Source organism: Camelina sativa, chromosome 11 (genome assembly GCF_030686135.1).
Source record: "Camelina sativa cultivar CO46 ecotype springtype chromosome 11, ASM3068613v1".
Lineage (NCBI taxonomy): Eukaryota > Viridiplantae > Streptophyta > Magnoliopsida > Brassicales > Brassicaceae > Camelina > Camelina sativa.
The window spans coordinates 40,241,674-40,267,114 of NC_141890.1; the positions used below are offsets into that span (position 1 = coordinate 40,241,674).

General features: G+C 36.3%; 4 protein-coding genes across 11 annotated transcripts; 2 read left to right on the top strand and 2 right to left on the bottom strand.

The window, feature by feature from the left end:
- Window positions 1–271: 271 nt before the first annotated feature.
- Window positions 272–9,646, top strand: LOC104725503 (uncharacterized). 2 transcript variants are annotated; one of them, XM_019233187.2, is made up of 6 exons: window positions 272–552; window positions 939–1,015; window positions 7,234–7,901; window positions 8,019–8,122; window positions 8,246–8,947; window positions 9,085–9,646. In XM_019233187.2, the coding sequence occupies exons 3-6, from the start codon at window positions 7,577–7,579 to the stop codon at window positions 9,412–9,414; spliced, it is 1,461 nt and encodes a 486-aa protein (XP_019088732.2). In that variant the 5' UTR covers window positions 272–552; window positions 939–1,015; window positions 7,234–7,576; the 3' UTR covers window positions 9,415–9,646. The 2 variants fall into 2 exon arrangements, with proteins under 2 accessions (XP_019088732.2, XP_087327921.1); XM_087471795.1 differs by having other exon boundaries at window positions 343–552; window positions 947–1,015.
- Window positions 9,580–13,852, bottom strand: LOC104725502 (putative ion channel POLLUX). 7 transcript variants are annotated; one of them, XM_087471794.1, is made up of 13 exons: window positions 13,274–13,726; window positions 13,088–13,156; window positions 12,785–13,000; window positions 12,398–12,666; window positions 12,125–12,307; window positions 11,980–12,039; window positions 11,689–11,892; window positions 11,349–11,594; window positions 11,036–11,134; window positions 10,747–10,941; window positions 10,547–10,639; window positions 10,137–10,403; window positions 9,580–10,038 (listed from the first exon to the last, which is right to left on the bottom strand). In XM_087471794.1, the coding sequence occupies exons 4-13, from the start codon at window positions 12,527–12,529 to the stop codon at window positions 9,820–9,822; spliced, it is 1,698 nt and encodes a 565-aa protein (XP_087327920.1). In that variant the 5' UTR covers window positions 12,530–12,666; window positions 12,785–13,000; window positions 13,088–13,156; window positions 13,274–13,726; the 3' UTR covers window positions 9,580–9,819. The 7 variants fall into 7 exon arrangements, 5 of the variants coding, with proteins under 5 accessions (XP_087327920.1, XP_087327919.1, XP_087327916.1 ...); XM_087471793.1 differs by having other exon boundaries at window positions 12,398–12,693; window positions 13,274–13,686; XR_015571078.1 differs by having other exon boundaries at window positions 10,547–10,623; window positions 12,398–13,000; window positions 13,274–13,852.
- A 1,959-nt stretch (window positions 13,853–15,811) lies between these two features.
- On the top strand, window positions 15,812–19,924 carry LOC104725505 (pyridoxine/pyridoxamine 5'-phosphate oxidase 1, chloroplastic). The gene is made up of 13 exons (XM_087473448.1): window positions 15,812–16,277; window positions 16,359–16,397; window positions 16,710–16,877; window positions 16,964–17,069; window positions 17,264–17,430; window positions 17,526–17,768; window positions 18,038–18,126; window positions 18,564–18,614; window positions 18,707–18,797; window positions 18,985–19,089; window positions 19,184–19,254; window positions 19,352–19,447; window positions 19,619–19,924. Exons 1-13 carry the CDS (start codon window positions 15,960–15,962, stop codon window positions 19,683–19,685), a joined length of 1,611 nt encoding a protein of 536 aa, XP_087329574.1. The 5' UTR covers window positions 15,812–15,959; the 3' UTR covers window positions 19,686–19,924.
- A 1,058-nt stretch (window positions 19,925–20,982) lies between these two features.
- On the bottom strand, window positions 20,983–23,742 carry LOC104728751 (transport inhibitor response 1-like protein). Its single transcript, XM_087474415.1, has 3 exons — window positions 22,885–23,742; window positions 22,296–22,794; window positions 20,983–22,132 (listed from the first exon to the last, which is right to left on the bottom strand). The coding sequence occupies exons 1-3, from the start codon at window positions 23,538–23,540 to the stop codon at window positions 21,374–21,376; spliced, it is 1,914 nt and encodes a 637-aa protein (XP_087330541.1). The 5' UTR covers window positions 23,541–23,742; the 3' UTR covers window positions 20,983–21,373.
- Between the last annotated feature and the right edge of the window lie 1,699 nt (window positions 23,743–25,441).

Consider the following 25,441-nt stretch of genomic DNA (forward strand, 5'->3'; position numbering starts at 1 on the left):
CAAGTAACCATGCAAATTCATTAGTAAGTATCGATACGTGTACATCATTTTTAGTTAGGAACACTACAAGAAATTCGCTATATCACGTCGCTTAATTTACGACATTGCATGAACCGACGCAAAGTGAAAAAATAGGAAGGAAATTAACGTCGGTTATCAAACTGACGTAAGTTGATTTAAATGATCAATTGAATAATTTAATTATTTTCTATGCTGCATTGGTTTGTATTGGGCTTAATTAAACGTCCCTTTTACTATTTGGACTTCGGTGGTCAAATTAAACTCAATAACTCAATAACACGACATCGTTCCAGAAAAAATAAAAATAAAAAATCTTTAGACTAAACGTCCTTCTTTGCTTCATCTTTTTCTTTCAACAGTTCCTTCGTTACAGATATTTTTCTCCACCGATGTCGAAATCGAAAGCGGAAAACTCAAATCAATCATAGGATTTTTCGTTATTCTGCTTCTTCGATTACTTCGGAATCGTCCAAATCCCGATTGGAGTTCAGTTCTGACGATAAAATCATCTCTGCTCTCAAATTTTGAAAGGTTCGAAGATAGATTTCTTAAAATTTTGGTGTCTTTGTGATGAAATAGCTCGATTCTACTGATTTGTGAAGAAGTTTTCGATTCGTGAAAAAGATGTTTCAAATCTCTGTATATCTTCTCTTGAATTAAGTTTTTTCGATCTCTCTTTTCTTTTTTTTTGTGAATTTTTTATGATTCTGTGAATTACTCTTTGTAATCTGCTTTGGATTTTATCACTCTTTGTAACCTGTTTTGAATGAAATAAGCTCATAAATTGATTGTTAGCAATTACTTGAATCACAACTTTGTGGCTTATTCGTGAAAAATTCCTGTTTAAGAGACTTATTCGTGAAAAATTCGTATGGCTGGATTATCACTAATGTTCTTACTTTGTGGCTTTGTTGCAGTTGCTTAGGCCTTACAACTCTCAACAAAAAGACAGAGGCACATTAGAAACCAGTGGCAAAACAGATTCATTCCAAAGGTACCAACCATCATATCTTCTCGCATATTTTTATGGAATGATTCCTTGTTTTTAATGTACAGTCCAAAGTGTTTTGCTTAGTATACAAAAATTATATGATTTGATTTTACAAATAGTTAGTTTACGTTGATTTGATAAAATCCATTCTGTATTAAGGTTAGAGTTTACAAATCAGTAGATTTTTGTTACTTTTGGTCTAATGTAATACATTCTTATTATACTGGTTTAAATCTTCTTAACTCTTGACTGATTGTTTATATGTGAAATATGGTCAAAATTGATAATTGGGTTATTTTATTGGTAGATTGATTATAAAATGGACAAGTCTTGGATCACAAAACATCGTTTATCTAAAGATTACAGAACTGGATTTTGCGTTTAGTGATATTAAGAAAGAGATGATAAAATGTCCTTGCCAGCGTTGCTGCCTGGTTAAATACAAGCATAGGGTTGATGTTGAGGGTGATTTAATATGTCATGGTATTCTACCAACATATACAAATTGGTATCTACATGGAGAACAATTAGATTTCCATGAAGACACCATTGGATTAGAATCTGAATCCAATGTAGATAACATGCTCCATAACCCGACGATTGAAAACCAAACTAGAAATCTACTTGGAGATGCTTTTCCAAGTATGGATACTAGTTTTAATGAATCTGCTAGTATGCCCACTGATCAATCAAAGCAAAAGGAAGCATTTGATGATTTGTTAGCAGATGGTAATCAAGCTCTCTATGAAGGTTGTCAAGCGTTCAAAATAAAAACTTATAATAATAAAATATTGTGGAGAATTATAAATATATAATTTTATGAAGAATTATGTTTAAGAGCTACAAACATTATAAAAATTATTCATATTTATATTTACTAGTAAAAAACTATTATGACAAATTGATCCTAACTAAGAATATTAAAATAATGGTTATAATAAGTAAATACAATTTTTAATAATTATTATAATTAATAAAATATATTTAATAATGAGTGAAAATTTATCAACGAAAACCAAAATAAAAATACAGAAATTTTAAAAAGAAAACTATATTTAAATATGAAAATAGTTTCTTTTCTATGAAAGTTAGGATAAATAAACACAACTGTAAACTATATATTAAGTTGTATTAAATTTCTATATTTTTATAATCATTTCTAAAACTTTTAGTTAGATTATAAAATAATGTTTAATATATTGAATATTAATATTCAAATTATTTAGATTCAACATAAAACGGAAAATTTGTTTGAAAACAATAATTTGTTAGTTGTTGAAGAAGAGACAAATATATCGAAAGTTCAAAAAACATGACTATTTAAATAGACAAATAAGTTAGAACGAAAAGTTGTGATGAAAAATATGAATAAAATATTATGAAAAGACACAACTCTATAATGAATAGTTACAACTGTATGAATTTTTAAAAAAACATATAAAAATATTTTTTTAACAAAATATACAACAAAAAATCGCAACTGTATGATTTTTTTAAAAAACATATAAAAATAATTTTTTAACGAAATATACAACAAAAAATCGCAATTGTTGTTAGTATTTATTCAGATTGTTATTATATAGATTTCTTTCTCATTTGTTCAGACAAAATCTGTTTAACTAACTAATGAATCAAGGAACTTTGATTAGATCTAAAAATACTATATTTTTCGCTTATTTTGACACTATAAATATCTAAACTGTTTTGGTTTAATAATTTTGTATCATAAATAAATTTAGATAATATAAAGAAAACGAAAGTATATACATTAAGAGGAAAGCTAAGAGAGAGAGAGTTTTTACGAGAAAAAGTGTATTTCGAACCAATATATTCATATTTATAATACAAAATAGAGATAATTATTACTATAAACTGTAATGACAATGGGCTCCATATCAACTTCAATATACATATGTTTTTAAATTTTGTAACATAAAATAAATTTTTTTTGGTATGAAGCTGTAATATATTGTTTTGCCCAATAATATTGGATGAAAAGGATTTTGATTATTTTGAGCTTCTTACCCTAAAATACTACTAACTTTTTTGTTTGGATTTCCAAATCCATTAAAATCATAGAACCAATAAACCTGAAACGACTCTACCCGTTTTTTTTTAATAATAAAAAATAATAATAAATAAACTACAACTAGTGGTCTTATACCCACTAGCCACCTAACCACAATCACAACCAACAGTGGAATAACAATAACCAATAATCAAATAAATATCCAATAAATAAATAACCAATATTAAACCATAACAATAATCCAATAATCAATCATCAGGAAACATGAAACCAGCAACCTAACAATGTTCTAATGACCCAACTCTAGCAATGCCAGACAACATCCAATCGAGTCCCTAGAACATCCTCCTCTACATTGCCTTGATTTCACGATCATACATTGTCTTTACATGCACCACAAACACATATTGAGATACATGAGTATTTGATAAACACTCAGTGAGACACTCTACTGGGCTATACACACAAGCAATAAGATCTCTACATGCCACAAACAACAAACAATACAAACAAACCAGGAAGTATGCAAAGCATCACGTCATCGTTGTAACTGAAGAAGGGTGTCGATCGACACCCTGACACGTGCTCGACAAAACCTGAAACTCTAGTGGTGTCGACCGACTCCTCCACATGGTGTCGATCGACACTCGCTAAAGTTGTCGAGCCGTCCTTGCATTAGTGTCGACCGACACCCCAATTGGGAGCATCGATTCCCATCGTTCAGAAACTTTGAATCTCGCCTCCAAGCTCCTCCAATCCGCTCCAAGCATTCCCAGAAGCCAAACCCAGCCACAACAGTCACGAAAAACCAAAGGAAACTCAACAGAAACAATCACATAAGCACAACATCACAAAAAGCTAGAGATCTTAGCTTAGATAAGCCATGGTCATGCACTCTCCTCTCTACAGGAAGATTCTGACCAACAATGAACGAATCCACACTCCCAGCAAGCTTCCCACATGTTCCTAGCCTTGAATCTTCACTCCCACAGCAAGATCTCACCCACAAAGCCTTGAAATCTCACAATCTCCCTCTAGAAATCTCAACATCTCCTTGAGGCTTGCAAAGCCCTCCTCACACTCCTGTGACCACACAAAAGAAACGTCTTTCCCTGTCAACTTAGTCAACGGACGTGCTCTGCTCGCAAATCCCTGCACAAACCTCCTGTAGTAACCTGCCATACTAAGGAAACTCCTGATCTCAGTAGCATTCTGCGGTCTAGGCCAATCTTTGATAGCCTGAATCTTCTCCGGATCTACAGAAACCCCATTTGCAGACACAAAATGGTCCAGAAAATCCATCTCACGCTGCCAAAAACTGCACTTGCTCAACTTAGCAAACAACTTCTGCTCCCGCAGCTTCTCCAGAACTGCCCTCAAATGCACTGCATGCTCCTCAAGACTCTTAGAATAAACCAGGATGTCGTCGATGAAACTGATGACAAACACGTCCAGAAACTTCTGAAACACGTTGTTCATCAATCTCATAAACGCTGCTGGTGCGTTAGTCAAACCAAAAGGCATCACCACAAACTCATAATGTCCATACCTCGTCCTGAATGCAGTCTTCCTCACATCTGCCTCATCTAACGGTATCTAATGATAACCCGACGCTAGATCCATCTTAGAGAACCAAGTAGCACCCCTCAACTGATCCAACAACTCATCAATCCTGGGGAGAGGGTACTTGTTCTTCACAGTGACCCGATTGAGACCCCTGTAATCAATAAACAAGCGGAAACTCCCATCTTTCTTCTTAACGAATAACACCGGCGCTCCCCACGATGATACACTAGGACGGATGAATCCCTTGCTCAACAAATACTCTAACTGCTTCTTCAGCTCTGCCATCTCTCCTGGAGTCATCCTGTAAGGAGCCTTGGATAACGGTGTCGTCCCTGGTTTCAGTTCAATCGTAAAAGGATCAGACCGAGATGGTGGTAATCCCTGCAATAACTGGAACACATCCTCAAGCTCCTCCACAACCTAAATACCGCTAACCGTAGACTTCCCAACTGACTTTGGGATAGATATAATAACCAAATAAGCCTCACGGCCTTTCTCGATCATCTTCCCAGCCTGAATGGCCGAGATCACGAGACTCCCTGAAGTCGGTCTAATACCCTGAAAAAACAACTTCCCTTTTGGACGCTCAAACTCCACTCTACCCCAATGGCAATCCAAATGCACCATATGCCGATGCAACCAATCTATCCCGAGAATAATATCATACAACTCCACTGGACTGATAAGCAAATCCGCTGGCCACGACTCTCCTGCGATATGAATATCAACCCCTCTAGCTCGTCCAATAACTCTCAGGAACTTGCCACCCGCAACCCTAACAACTCATATACGCTCTCCGGGATCTCCTCTGATTCCCGTGCTCTCTGCACACTCCGTAGTAATGAAGCTATGAGAAGCTCCAGAATCAAACATAACGAAACCCGCCCACCAACAAGGTCCCTACACAAACCTCATGTGTTGAGAACCTAACATTTTATCACATGCAAACATAAAATCTGAACTTCTAAGAATTCACAAAGACATAGTACTAGAAATTATACCTGTGATCGCCCATCCGACCCGTTTTTTTTTTATATAATAAAAAAATAATAAATAAACTACAACTAGTGGTCTCATATCCACTAGCTACCTAACCACAATCACAACCAACAGTGGAATAACAATTACCAATAACTAAATAAATATCCAATAAATAAATAACCAATATTAAACCATAACAATAATCTAATAATCAATCATCAGGAAACATGAAACCAGCAACCTAACAATGTTCTAATGACCCAACTCTAGCAATGCCAGACAACATTCTCTTCTTCATTGCCTTGATTCCACGATCACACTTTGCCTTTACCTGCACCACAAACACATATTGAGATACATGAGTATTTGATAAATACTCAGTAAGGCAATCCTCCCATCTATTGGGCTATACACTCAAGCAATAAGATCTCTACATGCCACAAACAACAAACAATACAAACAAACCAGGAAGTATGCAAAGCATCACGTCATCGTTGTAACTGAAGAAAGGTGTCGACCGACACCAGGTGGTGTCGATCGACACTGACACGTGCTCGACAAAACCCGAAACCCTAGTGGTGTCGACCGACTCCTCCACATGGTGTCGATCGACACTCGCTAAAGTTGTCGAGACGTCCTCGCGTAGGTGTCGACCGACACCCCAACTGGTGTCGATCGACACCGATGCCGAGCATCGATTCCCTTCGATCAGAAACTCCGAATCTCGCCTCCAAGCTCCTCCAATCCGCTCCAAGCATTCCCATAAGCCAAACCCAGCCACAACAGTCACAAAAAACCAAAGGAAACTCAACGGAAACAATCACATAAGCACAACATCACAAAAAGCTAGAGATCTTAGTTTAGATAAACCATGGTCATGCACTCACCTCTCTGCAGGAAGATTCTGACCAACAATGAACGAATCCACACTCCCAGCAAGCTTCCCACACGTTCCTAGCCTTGAATCCTCACTCCCACAGCAAGATCTCACCCACAAAGCCTTGAAATCTCACAATCTCCCTCTAGAACCTCAAGAACAATTTTCTCTCTTTGTTTCCTCTAAACAAAACGGCGAGACAAACACCAAAACACGACCTAGGTAGTTTTTCTCACTTAAAAGTCCGGTTTTGTGGTTTTTTCTCCGATCAAAATCGACGATTAAATCAATCTGATCAAACCAGATAACATTGGGTGGTGTCGATCGACACCCACCCCCAAAACCCAGAGTTTTTGTTCACGGGTGTTACAAAACCCCACCTAAATTTCTGCTTTAAATGTATAAATATTATAACATAATAATATACTTTAAATATATTAAATGTGACAAACCAGAATTGTATTAAAAAAGTTGAGTTTCTAAATAAAACTGTTAATCTTTTTGGATGTATACCTGCAATTGCAATACTAATAAATAAAATAAAAGAATAATTTACTTTTCAGAGCAACTATCAAAAGACATCGTATTGTGTACTCAAAAGGCCAAAACATAAACCCAAATCGAAAGATTTCTTTTCTCAGATCATCTTATCACGGTTGCTCGCCCGATTTCAGATCTTTTAGCGATTGTTCAGATCGCTGGATAGGCTATAGGATTTGTCTCTCGTTATCGTCGAGAAAGGTTCTTACTTTTATTATCCATGGCTAGGCGATCGAGAATGGAGACAGAACACGTTGTTCGTAGGGTTAGGGTTTCTGATGATCACGAGAACCGTAAGAGCTCGCGACGTGATCTTGATATCATTGGTGGAGGAGATAAGACTGGTGGAGTTTATATTCCTCCCTTCAAGCTAGGGCGCATGATGCGTGATGTGAAAGACAAGAGCAGCGTAGAGTACCAACGTCTCACATGGGATGCTCTTCGTAAAAGCATCAACGGGCTAGTGAACAAGGTTAACGCAAGCAACATCAAGAACGTAATCCCTGAACTCTTTTCTTAGAATCTCATCAGAGGCAGGGGACTCTTCTGCCGTTCTTGTATCAAGTCTCAGATGGCATCACCTGGCTTCACTGACGTGTTTGCAGCTTTAGTCGCTGTTATCAACTCCAAGTTCCCTCAAGTTGCGTTAATTTTATTGCAAAGGGTAGTTTTGCAGCTTAAGAGAGCGTATAAGCGTAACGACAAGCCTCAGTTGCTTGCTGCTGTTAAATTCATAGCTCATCTAGTAAACCAACAAGTCGCTGAGGGAATCATTGATCTTGAATTAGTCGCTATTCTTCTTGAAAACCCTACTGATGAAAGTGTCGAGGTGGCTGTTGTGTTCGTGACTGAGTGTGGCGCGTTTCTGCAAGACGTTACACCAAAAGGAGTGAATGGTAAGCATTATACATAAATCATCAAAATGTAATGTTGAAAATTTGGTTCTGTCTCTCACCTGTTTCACTTGCTTTTATTTGCGTTTCTAAGCTATTCCAATTTGTTATCTCATACAGGGATTTTTGATGGGTTTCGTGGTATACTGCATGAGGGAGACATTGATAAGAGAGTTCAGTACTTGATTGAAGATCTCTTTGTTACTAGGAAAGAAAAATTTCAGGTACGTAGACACAATAGATTTGAATCTGATATTATTATATAGGTTGTGCGATGGAGTTTACAGTATATGCTTTTGTTGTTAAGGCATCATAATAATTTGTGTGAATGGTTTTACTCTATGCAGGGACATCCGGCGGTTCGTCCAGAGCTAGATCTCGTGGAAGAAAAATATTCACACGATGTCTCTCTTGATCAAGAACTTGATCCTGAAACTAGTATTGATGTTTTCAGTCCTGATCCTGACTTTGTTGACAAGGAAGAAAAATACGAGGCGCTGAAGAAAGAGTTACTCGGTGAGGAGTCTGAAGATGAAGATGACGGCTGTGATGATAGTAAAGAGGATAACAATGAGGAGGAAGATGATGACTCTGAAGAAGAAGAAATGAGAATAAGAGACGAGACAGAGACTAATCTTGTTGATCTAAGGAGGACAATATACTTGACAATTATGTCAAGCGTTGATTTTGAAGAAGCAGGTCACAAGTTACTTAATAACATTAAGCTCGAACCAGGACAAGAGATGGAACTATGCATAATGATCTTGGAATGTTGCTCTCAGGAGAGAACTTATCTTCGTTACTACGGTTTGTTGGGTCAGCGTTTATGTATGATCAACAAGATCCATCAAGCGAATTTTGAGAAGTGCTTTGTTCAGCAGTATGCCATGAGTCACCGTCTTGAGACAAACAAGTTGCATAACGTGGCTACGTTTTTTGCTCATTTACTTGGCACAGATGCTCTCCCTTGGCATGTTCTTGCTTACATTAGGTTAACCGAAGAGGACACAACTTCCTCATCTCGTATCTTCACTAAGATCCTTTTCCTGGTAACTTTATATTATCCTCAACATGAAAATTTTCATTTTACCATTTCAGAGCTGTCTAATATGAACCTATGAATATTACTGCTGTTTTTTTTAAAGATTCTTGTGCTATTTTGATTACAATTTTGTGTTGATTGCAGAAACTATCAGACGACTTGGGGATTAAGGAACTTAATGAGAGGCTTCAGGATTCAGCAATGCAGGAATCATTTGAATCTATCTTCCCTAAAGATAATCCAAAGAACACGAGGTTTGCGATCAACTTCTTTACCGCCATTGGTCTTGGAGGCATCACAGAGGATCTCAGGGAGTATCTGAAGAACATGCCACGCCTCATCATGCAAAAGCAGAAGCAAGTTGCGGAATCAGAATCAGGATCTGACAGTTCTGGTTCTGATTCAGACTCATTATCTTGTTCTAGTTCAGATGAAAGCGACGGAGGGAAGAGGAAACGAAGAAGAAGAGCTTGAGACTGTTTTGTTTGTTATCCCAACCAAAATTCTTATATCTTCAATATGGTTCACATCTTGTTTTGTTTTGGTTATTCAATTTGAATTTTCATGACAAAACTCAATTGAGCAACCACTTTGTTCTGTTCTTGCATATCAAAAAATGTCTAGTTGGTGCTTTTCATGTGGTAGAACTAAAACAAGATACAGATTTTTATTGAAGAGTGAGTGTTTTGGTCTTCTACTGTACAAATAATTGTCTCTGTTTAGTAGTGACTAAAATAAATTGCGGTCTAGATTGATTCTTGCTTCTTCTAAGAATATAGTCAGCAGGCCAAGTTGCGGAAAAATTGGGGACTCAACTTTACCATAATCTTCTTCTTGGAGTGTTCAAATGGTCAGAGAGATCATCTACGGTTTTGTAAGTTACTGACTTGAGGCGATGACTACAAAAACATCATCAAGAGTCCATTTTGTAAGCTTGGATTTATCAGTAGGATTGATCACAGCTTGGTCCATCCCCGCAAGGCGATAACCGATTATGATTTCCTGTCTTTGACGTGCCCTTCTCATTATATCATAAAAGCAAACCTCTTCTTGGTCATATATGTAAAACTCTGCAGGTCTTATGCACAATTCATTACCCTGCAACAACAACAACAAAAATGACTATACTCATCAGCACAAACTGACATAATCTACATTCTAAAAAAAAGCAAAGTAAGTTCCTTTTTCTTATGTACCTTTTCCGCGAAAAGCTCTTTCAAAACACGGTTTATTTGTTTATCCTCTGCGACCATCGCAAGAGCCATACTAACTAACTCATTTGATAGTACGTAATCACTGATCCTGGAAACAGATACAAGGTTCTTTGTTCTTGAATCAAGAATTTCACTTATCACAATCGATTTATCTGAAGCTTGCTGCATTTTACGGATCCAACAACAGTTAGGGAATCCAGATATCCGTAAAGCACTTGACTTTGCATCTGTGTATGGAAGTCTTTTCGACTGTTGATTAGAAATAGAATATAGCAGCTTCCATTAGTACTCAATATATATGTTATGTGCTAAAGAAACATGCATGCATATAGATTTTAATATGCTAAAAACCAAAAGCTGAGTATTAAATAGAAAAGACATAGGGCATGTACCTGTATATCCCGAATAAGGAGAAGTGTTGCAAGAGATCGAGAGTCTGAATGAACAATAGAGTTCTCTAGTGACTGTTCTGCAAGAATTAAGATCTGCAGTTTGATTTGGTTGGTAATCATGAAGATGGTGGGAAAGTGGCATATCTATTCTCACAAGTTACATCAAATAGAAAGAGAGGAAGAAATGTAAGACAACTTACGGAATCAAAAGTTTCTAGAGGGAGACTCTCTAAATGACGCCTGACTCCTGCATTACCCTGCCTATGCACAAGTTTTATATTCACCAATTTGGATATGTTTAGTCCTGCATCTGTCAACTTTTTCTCTCTTTCTTGATCTGGAACCTCATTAAACATCCATAACTCAGATCCAGGCGCAAGCAGAGCTTCTAGCACCTATAGAGTTAAAAAAGCTTCATAACTAATCAATGCATGGGACAAATATTTACTACTTATTTATGCTATAGTTATCCTCTCTCTTTTGATATACCTTGATCATATCATCAATGTCACGGCGCCATCCACAAAATAGTATTTTCTCTGGATATTTTGGTGGATCCTGCATTTTAGGAAAATGACACATCCGTACCTACAATATGAATATCTATGTAAATAATGAACTATATAATATGGTACATACTGCCCAAGGCATATGTTATATAGTAAGAAGATTCAAGGTGTCCAAGCATTGTACTAGAACTTATCCCCACCCCAAACACAAAAGTTAACACAAACTTTCATGGAAGCACCACAGAGGAAACAAATGATGTATGCATAAATTACATAAACTTAAGCAAGCATACCTCCGGAAGTGGACCAGGAGCGTAAGTATCATCATCCTCGGCTATAACAAGTATTTCATCTCCTGCTTCAAGAACATAGTTGTCACTAGGATTCAAAACTATCTTCTCATCTGCTGCAACCTTAACTCCGCAGGGAATCGCATTGGGAAATGAAATGAGGACATCTTCAAAACGGTAACCATCAAGCTGAGGCCACTTCTTTATGTAAAATTCGGCGTTCTCAAAACCTAAAATATCCTCCCATATCTGACAATAGAAAGAAGGAACAAACTAAGGGAGAGTTAAAAGCATAAGAATACTTATAGACTTACCTCACTTAGTTAACTTGAAAGTGACTAACCTGCGCAAGGCCAGGTTGAAGAGCACATTGTATCATAAGGCGTCCAATCACATCATGAGCTGCAACTGTTTCAATGCGTTCTCCACCAACAAGCTTCACCAATGGCTCGTTATCCAGATCACACATTTCAACCACAACATGACCCTTCCAACCCTCCTTTACTCCTGTAAGACTGAGTACAACCCTTAAGGCACGTGCATCGCTCTGTTTAAAGTTATCCGAAAGTGATTATTACTTCTAAAGAAACTGTAACACCATAGAATAGACAGTGATACATAACAATAAACAAACCTGATCTGCGTTTTCATCAGATCCTAGTACAATGATAGCACGCGCATTTGAAACTGACACCTATCAGTAGATCAAAGGTTTTTCACTGTCAGAAGCTTCACCACCAGCCAAGACTTATGCAATTTTTAAGCTTTAGAAACTTGACCTTCTTCAGATCAGCGAGTATAAGTGCACTGCCACTTCTACATATAACCGACGTTCCCATTAAATCAAATTCAAATTTGGCAATATCAATCTCCATCTCTTCCTTGTCTCGCTCTGCTAGCACCACCACAACACCTCCACCAATGCTTTTATTTGCTATAGCCAGCTGCTTCAAGAGAGAACCCTACACACAAAAAAATTTCTCTAATTTTGTAAACTATTTATAGCCAAAGACAACAACACGTAAAAGCAAAATATATTATAATAGGCATACCAATTTATCGCTCCATCCAAGAATTAGTATATGATTGCTTTCAAGAACTTCACTTTTCCCTTTCCGTAGAGAATCAACCATCTTGGAGATAGCATCTGAAATAAGTCCAAGCATTGTAGCAAATATCAACATCCCTCCTGCACTAATAGCCACTGAAACTATTCTCGCTCCAACACCAACCCTATCAGCGTGGCTTCCCGAATCCGCCACAAAAGTCCACGACAGCCAAAGCGCTTCATCGACTCCACAGTCACTAACTGCATACAATGCTAAGCCACCATACACTATAAGAACCACTGTCGCGAACAGAAGAGCGAGCAGCTTAGCATATGGATACACTGAAAAACACACATCCAATGAATAAGCTAATCTTTTCTTTAAAGGAACCTCTTCTTTCTTCTGATCTGTTCGTCTCAGTAGATTCTTGATATGAGAAAGATCGTCAAGATACATGTACAACAAAAACGGTAACACAAAGGTAACAATCACACTGAAGAAAACAACAGCTCTAGAATTGGTTTCTTCCATGTGTAGAATCTCGTTGTTGTCACTTCCTAGAACTCTGCTACTGTTACATCTTGTTAGAAGGATAAAGTTCTCTGCCTGTGACAAGAAAACAAAACACTTATCATTATATCATTTGAAATATTGGTTCTTTGATCTTGTAATCAGAAAATATTAAACATATACCTCAAGTCTTGAAACTTTAGCCCGAAGAAACATGACATAAGTAAAAGAAAACGAACAACTGAACTTGAGCTGCAAGAATAGTAAGTAAAACAGAACATTAGATCAATGGATACAACAACGCTAAAATACAAGAACCAATATATGAACAAAGAGACAAAAAGCTCGAAAACATATAAAAAAACATACGAAATGAGTGAGTGAGAAATGAGTCCACAACCGAGTTATCCTTTGACTCGGGGATTGACTCGGCACCGCCACTGGTTTCTCCTCGCAATTGAGACCTGCCGTGAAGTTACTAGAATCACCTTCTTCGTCACGGTGGAGATCAGAGGAGACGGAGTCGTCGTTTTCGTCATATCTGAAGGTGGGAATCACAGGAGTAGTAAATCTCCGATACGAGTGCGTCGGTAACGTTTTGGATCTTTGGAACAGAGAGGTTCTCGTTCTTCTAGGGGTATGATTCGGATGCATCGATTTGAGAGAAAGTAAAATTAAAACAAAAGGGAGAAAGAGAGAGAGAGATCAGTTACAATGACTGAGATTAGCCATGGAAGAGAGATGGATCTATAGAGAGAGAGCTTCTTCTTCAGACCAACACTGTTTTAGCTCCCTCTCTTTTGTTACAGTTTTTGAATAAACAAATGAAAAAAGAAAAAAAAAAAAAAAAGTAAATGGAGGGACAAAGCTTTTTTTTTTTTTTTTTTTTTTTACAAAGAAAGTTTTTTAATACCCAATTTAGGAAGTGCCACTAAGACCATCTTTAGTGGTCATCCTCTTCAAAGGAAGGTCTTTAAAACAAATTAATGATAAATGTTTAAGACATTATGTCTAAAGAGTTTTTGGCCAGACACAAATATTTACATTCTCTTATTTTCTCTCAAATTTTATTAATTTTATATTTAATGACACCCCATCATTTTAACGGATAGAGGTGCTTTAAATTTACTCATTATTTAAGATGAAAATGACGGGATTATTATAGATTTCGTCATTTTTCAATCAAATATTATGAATGTGCCATGTTCACTTAAATTTTATAGATCTGCCTTTTTTATTTTTCAAAATGTGTGTTTTTATAATTATTTTTGCTAAAATACATACTTCATATCAAATACTAAACCCTAAGAAAAAATGGAACCAAGAAAACACAAACATAATATGTTAAATTGTGTTTTTAAATCTTAAAAAATAGCAAATCTAAAAATTTTAAGGTGAAATGGCAAAAACTATAAATGCCATTGAAAAAGTCCATATCTAGTAATTAACTCTGAAAATGACCTATGCCTTTCAACTTTACTCAATTTGTATGAAAATAATTATATGAAAAATCCAACATTAAATTAATATGTAGTAGATTTCTTATTTCAGATTATAATTTTTTTTTGTTTGTTCTTATTTTTTAAAAATGCTAACATTGTGAACTTTTTATAATAAGAAATACTTTTGTATTTTTGTAAGAATTTAAATAAAGATAAAATCTAATGTAAATGTTTATTTTATATTCTATATTCGAATTGGTAAGCTTTAAGTGTTTGTTATAATGTCACATTGGTTTTTTAGTTTTACAATAAAATCATCTCACTAATATTTTAAATAAAACTGATTTGAATTGGTAAGCTTTAAGTGAAGATAAATTTGTATATTTTTGTATCTAGTGAAATAAAACTATATGTGAAGAAGTTAATGCGTTCATTTATTTGAGAAAATGAAAGCACCATCAACACTATTTTCAACTTTTTCTAATTTTCCATAAATAAATCAATTTAATTAGACCAACTAAAATAATATCATATAGATATATACAAGTGTGACAGACTACTAGAGATGATATCTATTATAAATTCAATACAAGAAAAATAACTTTAAGTTGATTAATTTTATTTGTATGTATTTCAAAAGAAAAATTACAATGCTTCATTAATATTTTGTACCAAGCAATGACCAACAAACAAACGACAATTACCAAAAAAAAATTATATATAAAACAATAATGTGCACCGTCTCAACAGTATCTCATTAGTATGTTAGGAAATGAAAATCCAAGATTTGGACAATCTAATAAAAGTTGATCATATATTCTAAAATCAACGGAATAGTCCACATTGACTTCTTTCTTCGATTAAGATTTTACCACACCTATATTATTTCCAAAATATATATTAATTTACAAAAATGTATCAACAAAAAAAGGAATATAATTTACATAGTATCACTTTAACATAAATTAAACTTACATGATAAAACAAGAATTAAAATAGATGAAAACAATACAATTTTAACGATTTTATCTTAGAGAATTCGATAATGTTTCAAGAAATTTGATAATCAACTTTCTTTTTTTGGATAAATTTTTGAGTTGTTGTTGTAATCTTTAAAGATAAATAGTGTCATATTTATCTACGTTAATTTCTTTGTACTTATGTTACACATGAGTTAATGGGAAAAGTGAAGTTCTTGAAAGCAATCATATTATACTACGTTTTTTTTTACTTTGTACTTGTTATGAGTAAAAAGTTACAGAAACTATTCCATTTTAAATTATAGCTACATTTAAATTTTTTTTTATTTATTATATCTTGTAATCAACTTGTATTTGAGATGAAAATAAATTGCATGTGTCTTAAATTTTTTTTACTCAGATTGTATAAATTATGAATAAATTATAAAATCCAAACATAGACTATTATTATGTATATGATATATTCAACATACTACTGTATGTACATTTTAGATCAGCACAAACTTTAGAAACTCATGAAAGATTTAACCATGAGTTAGATTGGACCCATATAGGCCGGCCATAAATGGAGAACAAAGTGGCTTATTTTAAAAGGAGTTTGGTTTGGGTCCAAATTGGTTTTGTTGTGGCTAAATGAGGAATGTGATGCGTAGTAGAGCAATGACGTTCACCTTCCTCCTCCTCCAATCACCGCCACTCCCAATTTCTCCTTCTCCTCCTCAATTCTCTCTCTCCTCTTCTGCTGCTCTTTTATCATCAACCCAGCGCTTCTTCCCTCCAAGCCAGGGCTCTCGTCTACGCTCCGCTTCGTTTAGGACTTTGTGTACCAAATCCATCGTGCCAAATATGCAGGATTCAGGATCACCACTCTCTTATCTTACTCAGCGAGAAGCTGCTGAGATTGATGAGACCTTGATGGGTCCTCTTGGTTTCTCCGTTGATCAGCTCATGGTTCTCCATTTCTCTCTCTCTCTTCTTCTTCTCCCCCCCCCCCAATTTTTGTAGCTTATTTTGCTCATCTTCTTATTGCAGGAATTGGCTGGTCTTAGCGTCGCTGCTTCAATTGCTGAGGTAATTCGTTGTCCACTTTTAGATTTAGACACCTGCTCAATTCTCATAATGTGTTTGTTTCGATAGTCCTGTGAGGAGTTTCATTAGTACGTTTCTCAATGTAAAGCTCAAAGCTTTTACCTTTGAACCGATTAACATCCAAAGCTCTCTCTCTCTCTCTTGGATGAGACTCACAAGTCTATAACTTTAATCAAATAAGTTGACTTTATTGTCCTAATTGAACCTAAGCTTGTGAGTATCACAGTTCATCCTAGCATTACAAGCTTTGTTCTTGCTATGTACATCGGATTTGAAGTGTGCAATGTTTTCCAGGTTTATAAACCGGAAGAATATAGTCGGGTTCTAGCAATCTGTGGTCCTGGAAACAATGGTGGTGATGGTCTGGTGGCGGCAAGGCATCTTCACCACTTTGGATATAAACCGTCTATTTGTTATCCCAAACGTACAGCCAAGTCACTTTATGCTGGACTGGTCACTCAGGTTTGTAACAAGTGCTTAGTTTATGATATCTGTTAGCTGTTACGTTTCCATACTGCACTGCCTGCTGAAATTTTCTTTTTTTGTAGTTGGAGTCACTCTCAGTCCCTTTCGTCTCCGTTGATGATCTGCCGGAAGACTTGTCAAAGGACTTTGATGTTATTGTAGATGCTATGTTTGGGTTTTCATTTCATGGTAACTATTCTTTTGCCTACCTTGTTAGAATTCTTCAAAAGCATGATACGACTAAAAGAAAGTGAACTCATCGAAATTTTAAACAACAGGATTTGGAATTTATGTCTTGAATATTTCACTTATGCACCTATACTCATTTGCATGATTGCATCATGTTTCAACTGCTATTTGGAGTCAATATTTTGCACATGTAGGTGCTCCAAGGCCTCCTTTCGATGATCTCATCCGGAGATTGATGTCCTTGCAAAACTATGAGCAGACGCTCCAAAAACACCCAGTCGTCGTCTCTGTAGATATTCCCTCTGGCTGGCACGTTGAAGAAGGAGACCATGAAGGTGGAGGAATTAAACCTGATATGTTGGTATGCCTTAGACGAAATGTTTGCACTACTCATTTGTTACTATCATGTTATGTATAAGTAAAACTTTATTAATTGAATCTTTTTACTCTATTTAGGTGTCTTTGACTGCCCCAAAATTATGTGCGAAGAGATTTTGTGGCCCTCATCACTTTTTAGGTGGGAGATTTGTACCACCTTCTGTTGCAGAAAAGTATAAGCTCGAGCTTCCTAGTTACCCTGGGACATCGATGTGTGTTAGAATTGGTAAACCTCCGAAAGTTGACATATCTGCTATGAGAGTGAACTATGTGTCTCCAGAATTGCTTGAGGAGAAGGTTGAAACTGATCCTACGGTACAGGTATGAATTCATTGCTCTGTCTTTGCTTATCTGTATTGTTCACCAATCACGGGTAACGAATGAGTAGAAACTTAAATAAGATGTAAAGCGTTTTTGTTGCACCCATGTCAATTTGTTATATGATGTAATATTACTCTTTTCACTTTTGGTCATTTCTTAATGGCTTTTCAATAACTCGTTCTGCTAGACCACTCACTGCTTAGTTATTGTGGTTTCTTATTAGAGATAAGGCATTCTTTTTTCTAATACAGGTCTTTCTTCTTTTGCAGTTTCGTAAATGGTTTGATGAGGCAGTTGCGGCTGGATTGAGAGAAACAAATGCTATGGCTTTGTGCACAGCGAACAAAGACAAAAAACCGTAAGTATGCTGATATTCCAGGAGATTCGACTCCGTGAAACAATATGCTGATGAACATGATTCAGAAGATTTTCTATGTCCATATCTCTTAGATGTTATCTAGCATAACTGTATTATGAAAGTGGAACTTTATAGAGCTTTCTGCAATAGGATGAGATGGACTCAGCTGTTGTTTCTTTGAACTAATTGTTGTCTGATATACAGCCTGTGATACAAAAAAAAAGTGTACCTGCCTTAGGTTTCTATTTTGCTGCATGATTTGCAGATTTCACTCTTTTTGAAGTGGTCGTAAGTATATATGTTAGTGTCTCATCTTGATCATGTGCGAACTCAGTAGTCTCAGTTAATGCTTGAGTACAACTTAAGCTATATCAACAGAAATTTGCCTGTCTACATTCTGTTTCATATCTTTTCTGATTAGCCTGATTATGCTACAGCTCATCAAGAATGGTTTTACTAAAAGGATTTGATGAGAATGGATTTGTCTGGTTAGTACATTCTCTTCCTTTTTCTGCTTATATTTGGGTATGAAGATCTCTGTGTGCAACATGGTTTTACTTGCTTAAATTGTACAATGCAGGTTCACTAACTACGAAAGTAAAAAGGGTTCTGAACTATCAGAAAATCCTTGTGCCGCGCTTCTTTTCTACTGGGAAAGTTTGAATCGGCAGGTGGGTGTTTTTATCTTCCTTCACCTCCCCGTGTGTTTTTAGCTGGTCCTTTGCACATCCATATATGAGGTGCACTGTAGTAATATACACTTCTACAAAGAGTTGGTCCACCAACTGATTCACTAGAATTAGTAACTTGGTCGATTAATATATTTTAGCAGTACTGATATCCACTGTACCTTTCCAGGTAAGGATTGAAGGACCAGTGGAGAGAATACCCGAGTCAGAATCCGATAATTACTTTCATAGTCGTCCTAGAGGAAGTCAGATCGGAGCTATTGTTAGCAAACAGGTGCCTTGTGATCTGTTGCAGTTACCAAAAGATTTTCATATGATGTTAAGATTTTGTTTTGGGTTCTTACCCTTCTTCTTTTGGTGTCCATCAGAGTTCTGTTGTACCTGGCAGGCATGTTCTATACGACGAGTATCAAGAACTGACGAAAAAATATTCAGATGGGTGAGTTCTAGAATAATTTGAATCTTAAAAGAACTCATTTTGATCCGATGTTCTGGATTGATGCTTACAGAGACATGACTTTGTTTTTGGCTTGCAGAAGTGTGATACCAAAGCCGAAAAACTGGGGAGGATTCAGACTTAAACCAAACCTTTTCGAGTTTTGGCAGGGACAGCCATCTCGTTTGCATGATAGGTACCTCCTATCTTGTTTCTAAAGCGGGTTTCTGTAGCAACAGGGGTCTAGATTTTCAGAAATAGCTTGAAATTGAGATGCATGAAGAGGATTATGATCTCTTAATTAGGCATAGAACACAAAAAAGTTTCCATGGTCAATGTTTTGTTAACATATGAATGTCGAAAACAGGCTGCAGTATTCTCTGCAAGACGTAAACGGGGATCCTGCGTGGAAAGTTCATAGATTGGCTCCATGACTTCAACTCGTTACTTCCTCCCTGTAGAAGAAGATGGCTGTTTGGGTTTCGTATCAACCATTCAATGAGAATAAAGATGAAATATGTAGCTGTATAGGGGTTTACTTCCATTAATGTCACTTGAATATATAGATGTGGTTTTCCAATTTAGCACTTAATAATGTGATTTATTTAAGCTCTTCTGCTTGACAACCAAACAAAATTTGCTAAGCTGAATAAATATTCTGCAATTATAGTGACTGTCACACACCTTTGAATTAATTTAAGTTCAAAACATCATTATACTTGTATTGCTATCAGAAAATAGTCAAAATACATACTAGCTTCCATGAATAAATCTTGTGCAACAAAACAATCTCATATAGTTGGACCACTAGAATCTTTTTAAACACACGACACTCTTATGTATAAATCTGCGCATTACACAAACCATTAAAGTACCTAATACTTGGTAAATTGGTAGTGGCTAACTTCACCATTCAGAAGTTAATGTAGAAGGAGACATATTAATATGCAAGGACAAATGCATGTAACCAACTAATTAAGCCAATGTCTCATTTCATTTATTTATTAATATAAATAATATTTGGAGGGAGAGGGAGTGGAGATGGGAGATAGGACGAATGGTGACCGTAGGATGGGAAACAAAGTGATATGAAGGATGAAATGATGGGAGTTATAAAAAAACATTGGAGTTAAGTGGTTTAATGAGTAGGTAAGATGATCACATCAATCCTAATATATAAGCCCCTTTGTCCAAATTATCTCTAAATTGCACCACCATCATATGTTTTTTTTGTCACCATCCTCTTGCATTATTTCAGTTTGGTTTATGACCTTTAGGAAATATAAATGATGGGTCTCTTGTCAGTTGAAAAATGTAGTCTTTTGGGGACAAAGATGGCTTGTCAACAAAAAGGCAAAAGGAGAGGTCTTCCTTTGGATAAGAACCTCAGCTCATCTCTCTCCACCACCACAACTTACGAGTTCCCTCACCCTTTCAACGCATAAGACGTTTTACCCGAACGAAGCCAAAAAATAGAATTCTATCGAATCGAATCAAATTGATTTTTTTTTTTGGGTTAAAAGTAACATTTACTTTTTTATTCAAAAGGATATGCACTAGATATATCACAATTCAACTCTTTATTTGCAAAAGTGATAGATAGCATAATGGTAAAAAAGTTGGCTTATTTATCGCCTTTATTTTTCATCGACCTGAACCAAACAGATTCTAATAAGAGTTTAGTAATAATAACTAAAATTGAACAAAATATAATCCACCAGAACACTTTAATGGATATAAATGAAATATCTCAAATTAATTAAAAATGGAAAGAAATATCTCATTAGTTCTTGACAACAACTAAGAGAGCCAAAAAGAGCAGCTTATTAAAAGAAAACATAAAGAGAACCAACTCAGCTGTCTAACTAACATCGATGCTCTCAAAACATACATCCATTGTTCCACCTAACCAACCAAATATAAGAACTTTTAAACCCAAAAATAAACTAAAAAGAAATAATGATACAACAATCATGCGATCCTCCCAACCATCATCATCATCAACAATCATGCAGTGTGCCTCTCTGATGCCACCACCATCATCATCATCTGAGCCTCCTACACCTACCCATTTCATTCATCTTCTCTCTTCAAAATAGGCAACACCAAAATGTTCTTGTTTCTATAAAATTGCGACAAACTTTGGTGCATCTTTCCTTGGACCATCAAGCGACCTATACATGTATAAAGTCTCGACATAATCCCTATTCTCATCATCATCATCTGACCCGATCACTTCCACAACTAGATTCGGCATTTCACTTGCAATATCCTTGCAGCATCCCCTTGACAAGCTACATGCTGACATCCAAACAAACCTCATGTTGTAATATCGATGCATACCAGACCGTAACGCTGCATCCCCAAATGGACTATCCCTTATCTCAAGTTTTTGCAGTCTAGGACAACCTTCTAGGACATGTCTCAGAGCCATGTCACTGTCTCCTGCAAAAGCCACTGATAGAGTACGGACCAATTTCCCATACTCTCCCATATACCTAAAAGCTTGATCTGTAAGCAACCCGGACACCGCAAGCCGAGTTAGCTTCTTGCAGTTTTTAACAATGGCACCAAACCCCTCGTCCATAGGCTTCCCTGTCACATGATCAGGCCTATGTCGACCCATTATGCAAAGCCTAAACACAGTAAGCTCAGTACAGTTCTCTGACATGGCTATCACGGCAGCATTAGTCATGCGCTGGCAAAAGTAGAGAATAGATTCTAGTTTCCTACAACCCTCAGAGATCGCTTGGAGGCCTACTTCAGAGACAGGACCTTCACTGTCTTCCCGAGGATCAAAAGGGAAGATCCTGAGTTCACGGAGTTCCTTGCAAGTTTCAGCAACTGCCTGTAGTCCTTCATCACATATAGAATCAAGAGCCTGCATTGTAAAAGTTCAAGTCATGCATTTACTCAAGTTCTTTGGACAACAGATATCAAGTCTGTTCATTCAATCCATCTGATCCAAACAATATATATGGCGAAAGGAAATAAGTGACAGATAAGTTAGAACCATGGCGAGATAGATCAAGAAGGATACATACCCAGAAAACCTGGAGTTTGTGGCAATTTTGTATGATGGGCTTAAACATGTCAGGAGAAATATTAGCATAACTGAAGTTCAGGGAGGTGAGGTTAGCGCACACCGGATATATAGCTGGAAGGTACTCAGGCATTAACTCCCTGAATCCTGACAAGCAAACAACAGATTTACAAGCACGAAACGCAGCTGCATAATCTGGTTCTTGCTCACTCTGAGGTTCCTCATCATGGCTAAATGAGCCAGTCCCAAGACTAGTGAGCTGCGGAGCTCCAAGTAGCAGACGATGAAGCTCCACAAGGGACACAAACCTGTTCAGCCTAAGCTTCTTCAAGAAAGGTGACCTAGCAACAAGACCCTCAAGCGCCTTAAAATTGATTGGGGCTTCCACACAGTCAAAAGCTAAAGACTCCAGACAAGTAACATCCTCAGGGAAACACGAAATCCAATCCACTTCATCGTCAGTGACCTCAGACTCAATCAAATCAAGCACTTTCAGCTTTCTGAAACAAAATTGGTAAATTCCATAAGTTCATAAATAACAAAACTCTCTCACTAAACTAAATCAAAAAGATACCATTTATAGTACCTACCTGCACTTATTGGCAACAATAGCAATACCACTAGTACCAAAACCTTCACAGCAAACCAAGATAAGCTCTTTAAAACCAGGAAAGGACTCAGCAAGAAGAGCTAAATCATCATCAGTAACAAACATCCTCTTCAAATCAACCTTCTCAAGCCAAGGATAGGATTTAGCCATAGTAGAAACCCAAGGAGCAAAATTAGCACCCCAATCAGGAGGCATGAGATTGAAATCAGCAAACCTAGGTTTCCCTTTAAGCACAAGAGAACTAACACGCTTGAACCGTTGAGTCAACCTCGCCGGAGAGAGAGCGTAACAGTTCCCAATAAAAACCTCAGATCGAGTCGAAGCTTCGACACGCCACCAAGATTTGCAAACGAGAGAAGCAGCGTTACGGTCACATCTCGAATCTAGGAACTGAAGCACGTTCTCGAGGACGTTTTCGAGTACATGGTCAGGGAAAGGCTGCGAAGTTAAGGTACCAGAGGAGGAGGAGGAGATACAGTTACGAGATTTGTTTGGAGTTGAATCGGCGACGACGACGAGGGAGGAGGAGGAGGAAGAGGAAGAGCAAGGTTCAGCTATGGCGGCAGAGCGTAGATCCAACGGTGGAGATCGTTGGTCATCATCGTCCTCAGACATTTCTGAGCGATCTTGTGTCATAAAAGAGAGTGAGAGAGCTTTAAGTTTGGGATTTGGGGATTCAGATTAGAGAGGAAGAGGAAGAGGAAGAAGAAGAAGAAGAAGCTTTGGGTTTGGGTTTGGGTTTGGGGTGTGAGAGAGTGGGAGCTTTCTCTCTCCACTTCGTCTCCATTATTTGAGGCTTATTTCTTTTGTTTTGTCTTCTTATATTTTTTATGTAACTAAAAATAATTAATATCTTTTTTTTTTTTGTTCTCTTTCTCTCTTGTCTCCATCAATGTTTTTACACTTTTTACAGTTTCGTCCTCCTATTTTCTTTAGATCTCTATTTTAAAGCAAATGCTGTAAATAATTAAATTAAATAAGTAAATCAACATTATCCATTTCTATAGTGAAGACACTTTATTTACGATGTAACAGTATTAAACTTTTAACCATATTGGTTTTTTTTTTTTTTTCTAAATTGACATCCTTTTAACCATATTGGCTAATGCTTTGGCTTAGGGAGGTAATTCGGTTGTGGCAGTAGGTACAATATAGATTCCACATGACTCCAAAACCCTAATTGATCTAATTCCATGTCGAAAAGGAAATGAATTCCTTGGAAAATCATAATAAGAAGAAAGGAACGATGATATTCCCCCTCTATATTAGTAATGATATCTTGAACCGCAATGTACCATAAATTCTGATCAACAAAAGGCCAATAGCACGTATGCCATTCACCTTAGCTGTTTACACAAAACTGTTGGAGATTTGGCCTACACATTCTATAAAGATTCCAAATCGATAGTTTGACATAATTTGTTGTCAATCAATTGTGAACTGTGCGCTACTTTCATCCAGAGCTACATAAGCCCAACATAAGAGATGAAAGTGCCGGTCTCTAACAGGCCGAAGAGGTAAGATCCAATCAACATCTATTATGCAACAATTCATCTCTTCCCCAAAAACTATCCATCTCACAAAAAATAGTCGTAAGCCGGAGACGCCGAGTGCCCATATACTCTATAAATTATATTGTTATATCTTCATTATTGAATTAATAAATATAAATCTATTGTACGATTCAAGATCAATAAACTCTATAATTGAATTAATATAAATATAAATCTCATGTATGATTCAAGATCAATATACTCATGTGTTCATACTAGCAAAATTTATACATGTGTTACTCTGTCAATCCGGAAAATCTCGATAATCTGAAACCATCTACTTATTCTTTAAAATTGGGTTTTAGTAAAATATTGTTTTTTTCAGTCTTCATGAACGCTAGAAATGTTGACAACCATGATACAAATACTCCAAAGTCCAAACATATGAAATCCACATTATATTTATCTATAACTTGCCCCACTTAATTATACCCAATGATGAAGTCTTTTTTCTTCTGGTGATCATCTCTATTAAATTATGAAATTTGTTTACAAGGAATCAAGGATCGTAAAAGACGCCTTTTACAATCAAATAAAAAAAACTTTCACATAATACTGTCATTTTTTTCCGAGTCCATGATAAGAATTACAATTTTGGCATACCATTTTTTATTTGAGTTTTACATGTTCAATTAAAAAAAGATAATACTGAATTGCTGATGTTTTAATAAACGTAATTATCTTTTTCATAGTACATGTTTAATTTTTTATCAACAGATTTTCACCAATGTCAATGAGCAAGCTCATAAGATGAACAAATCTAAAGGAACTTATATGTTTATTTATTCTTAGCATATTTTTATATGTTTTATATTTTAGTTATATATCGACATGTAAGAACTAATAAGATTCTCAAACCAAATAATAAACCATATAAACAACTTAAGTTTTTACCAAGATAAATCAATTAGTGGTTTTTTTGTGTTGACTGTTTTTTAACTGATCTAATCCAAAACAAAGCGTCTCAATACAATGGAGTTCTGG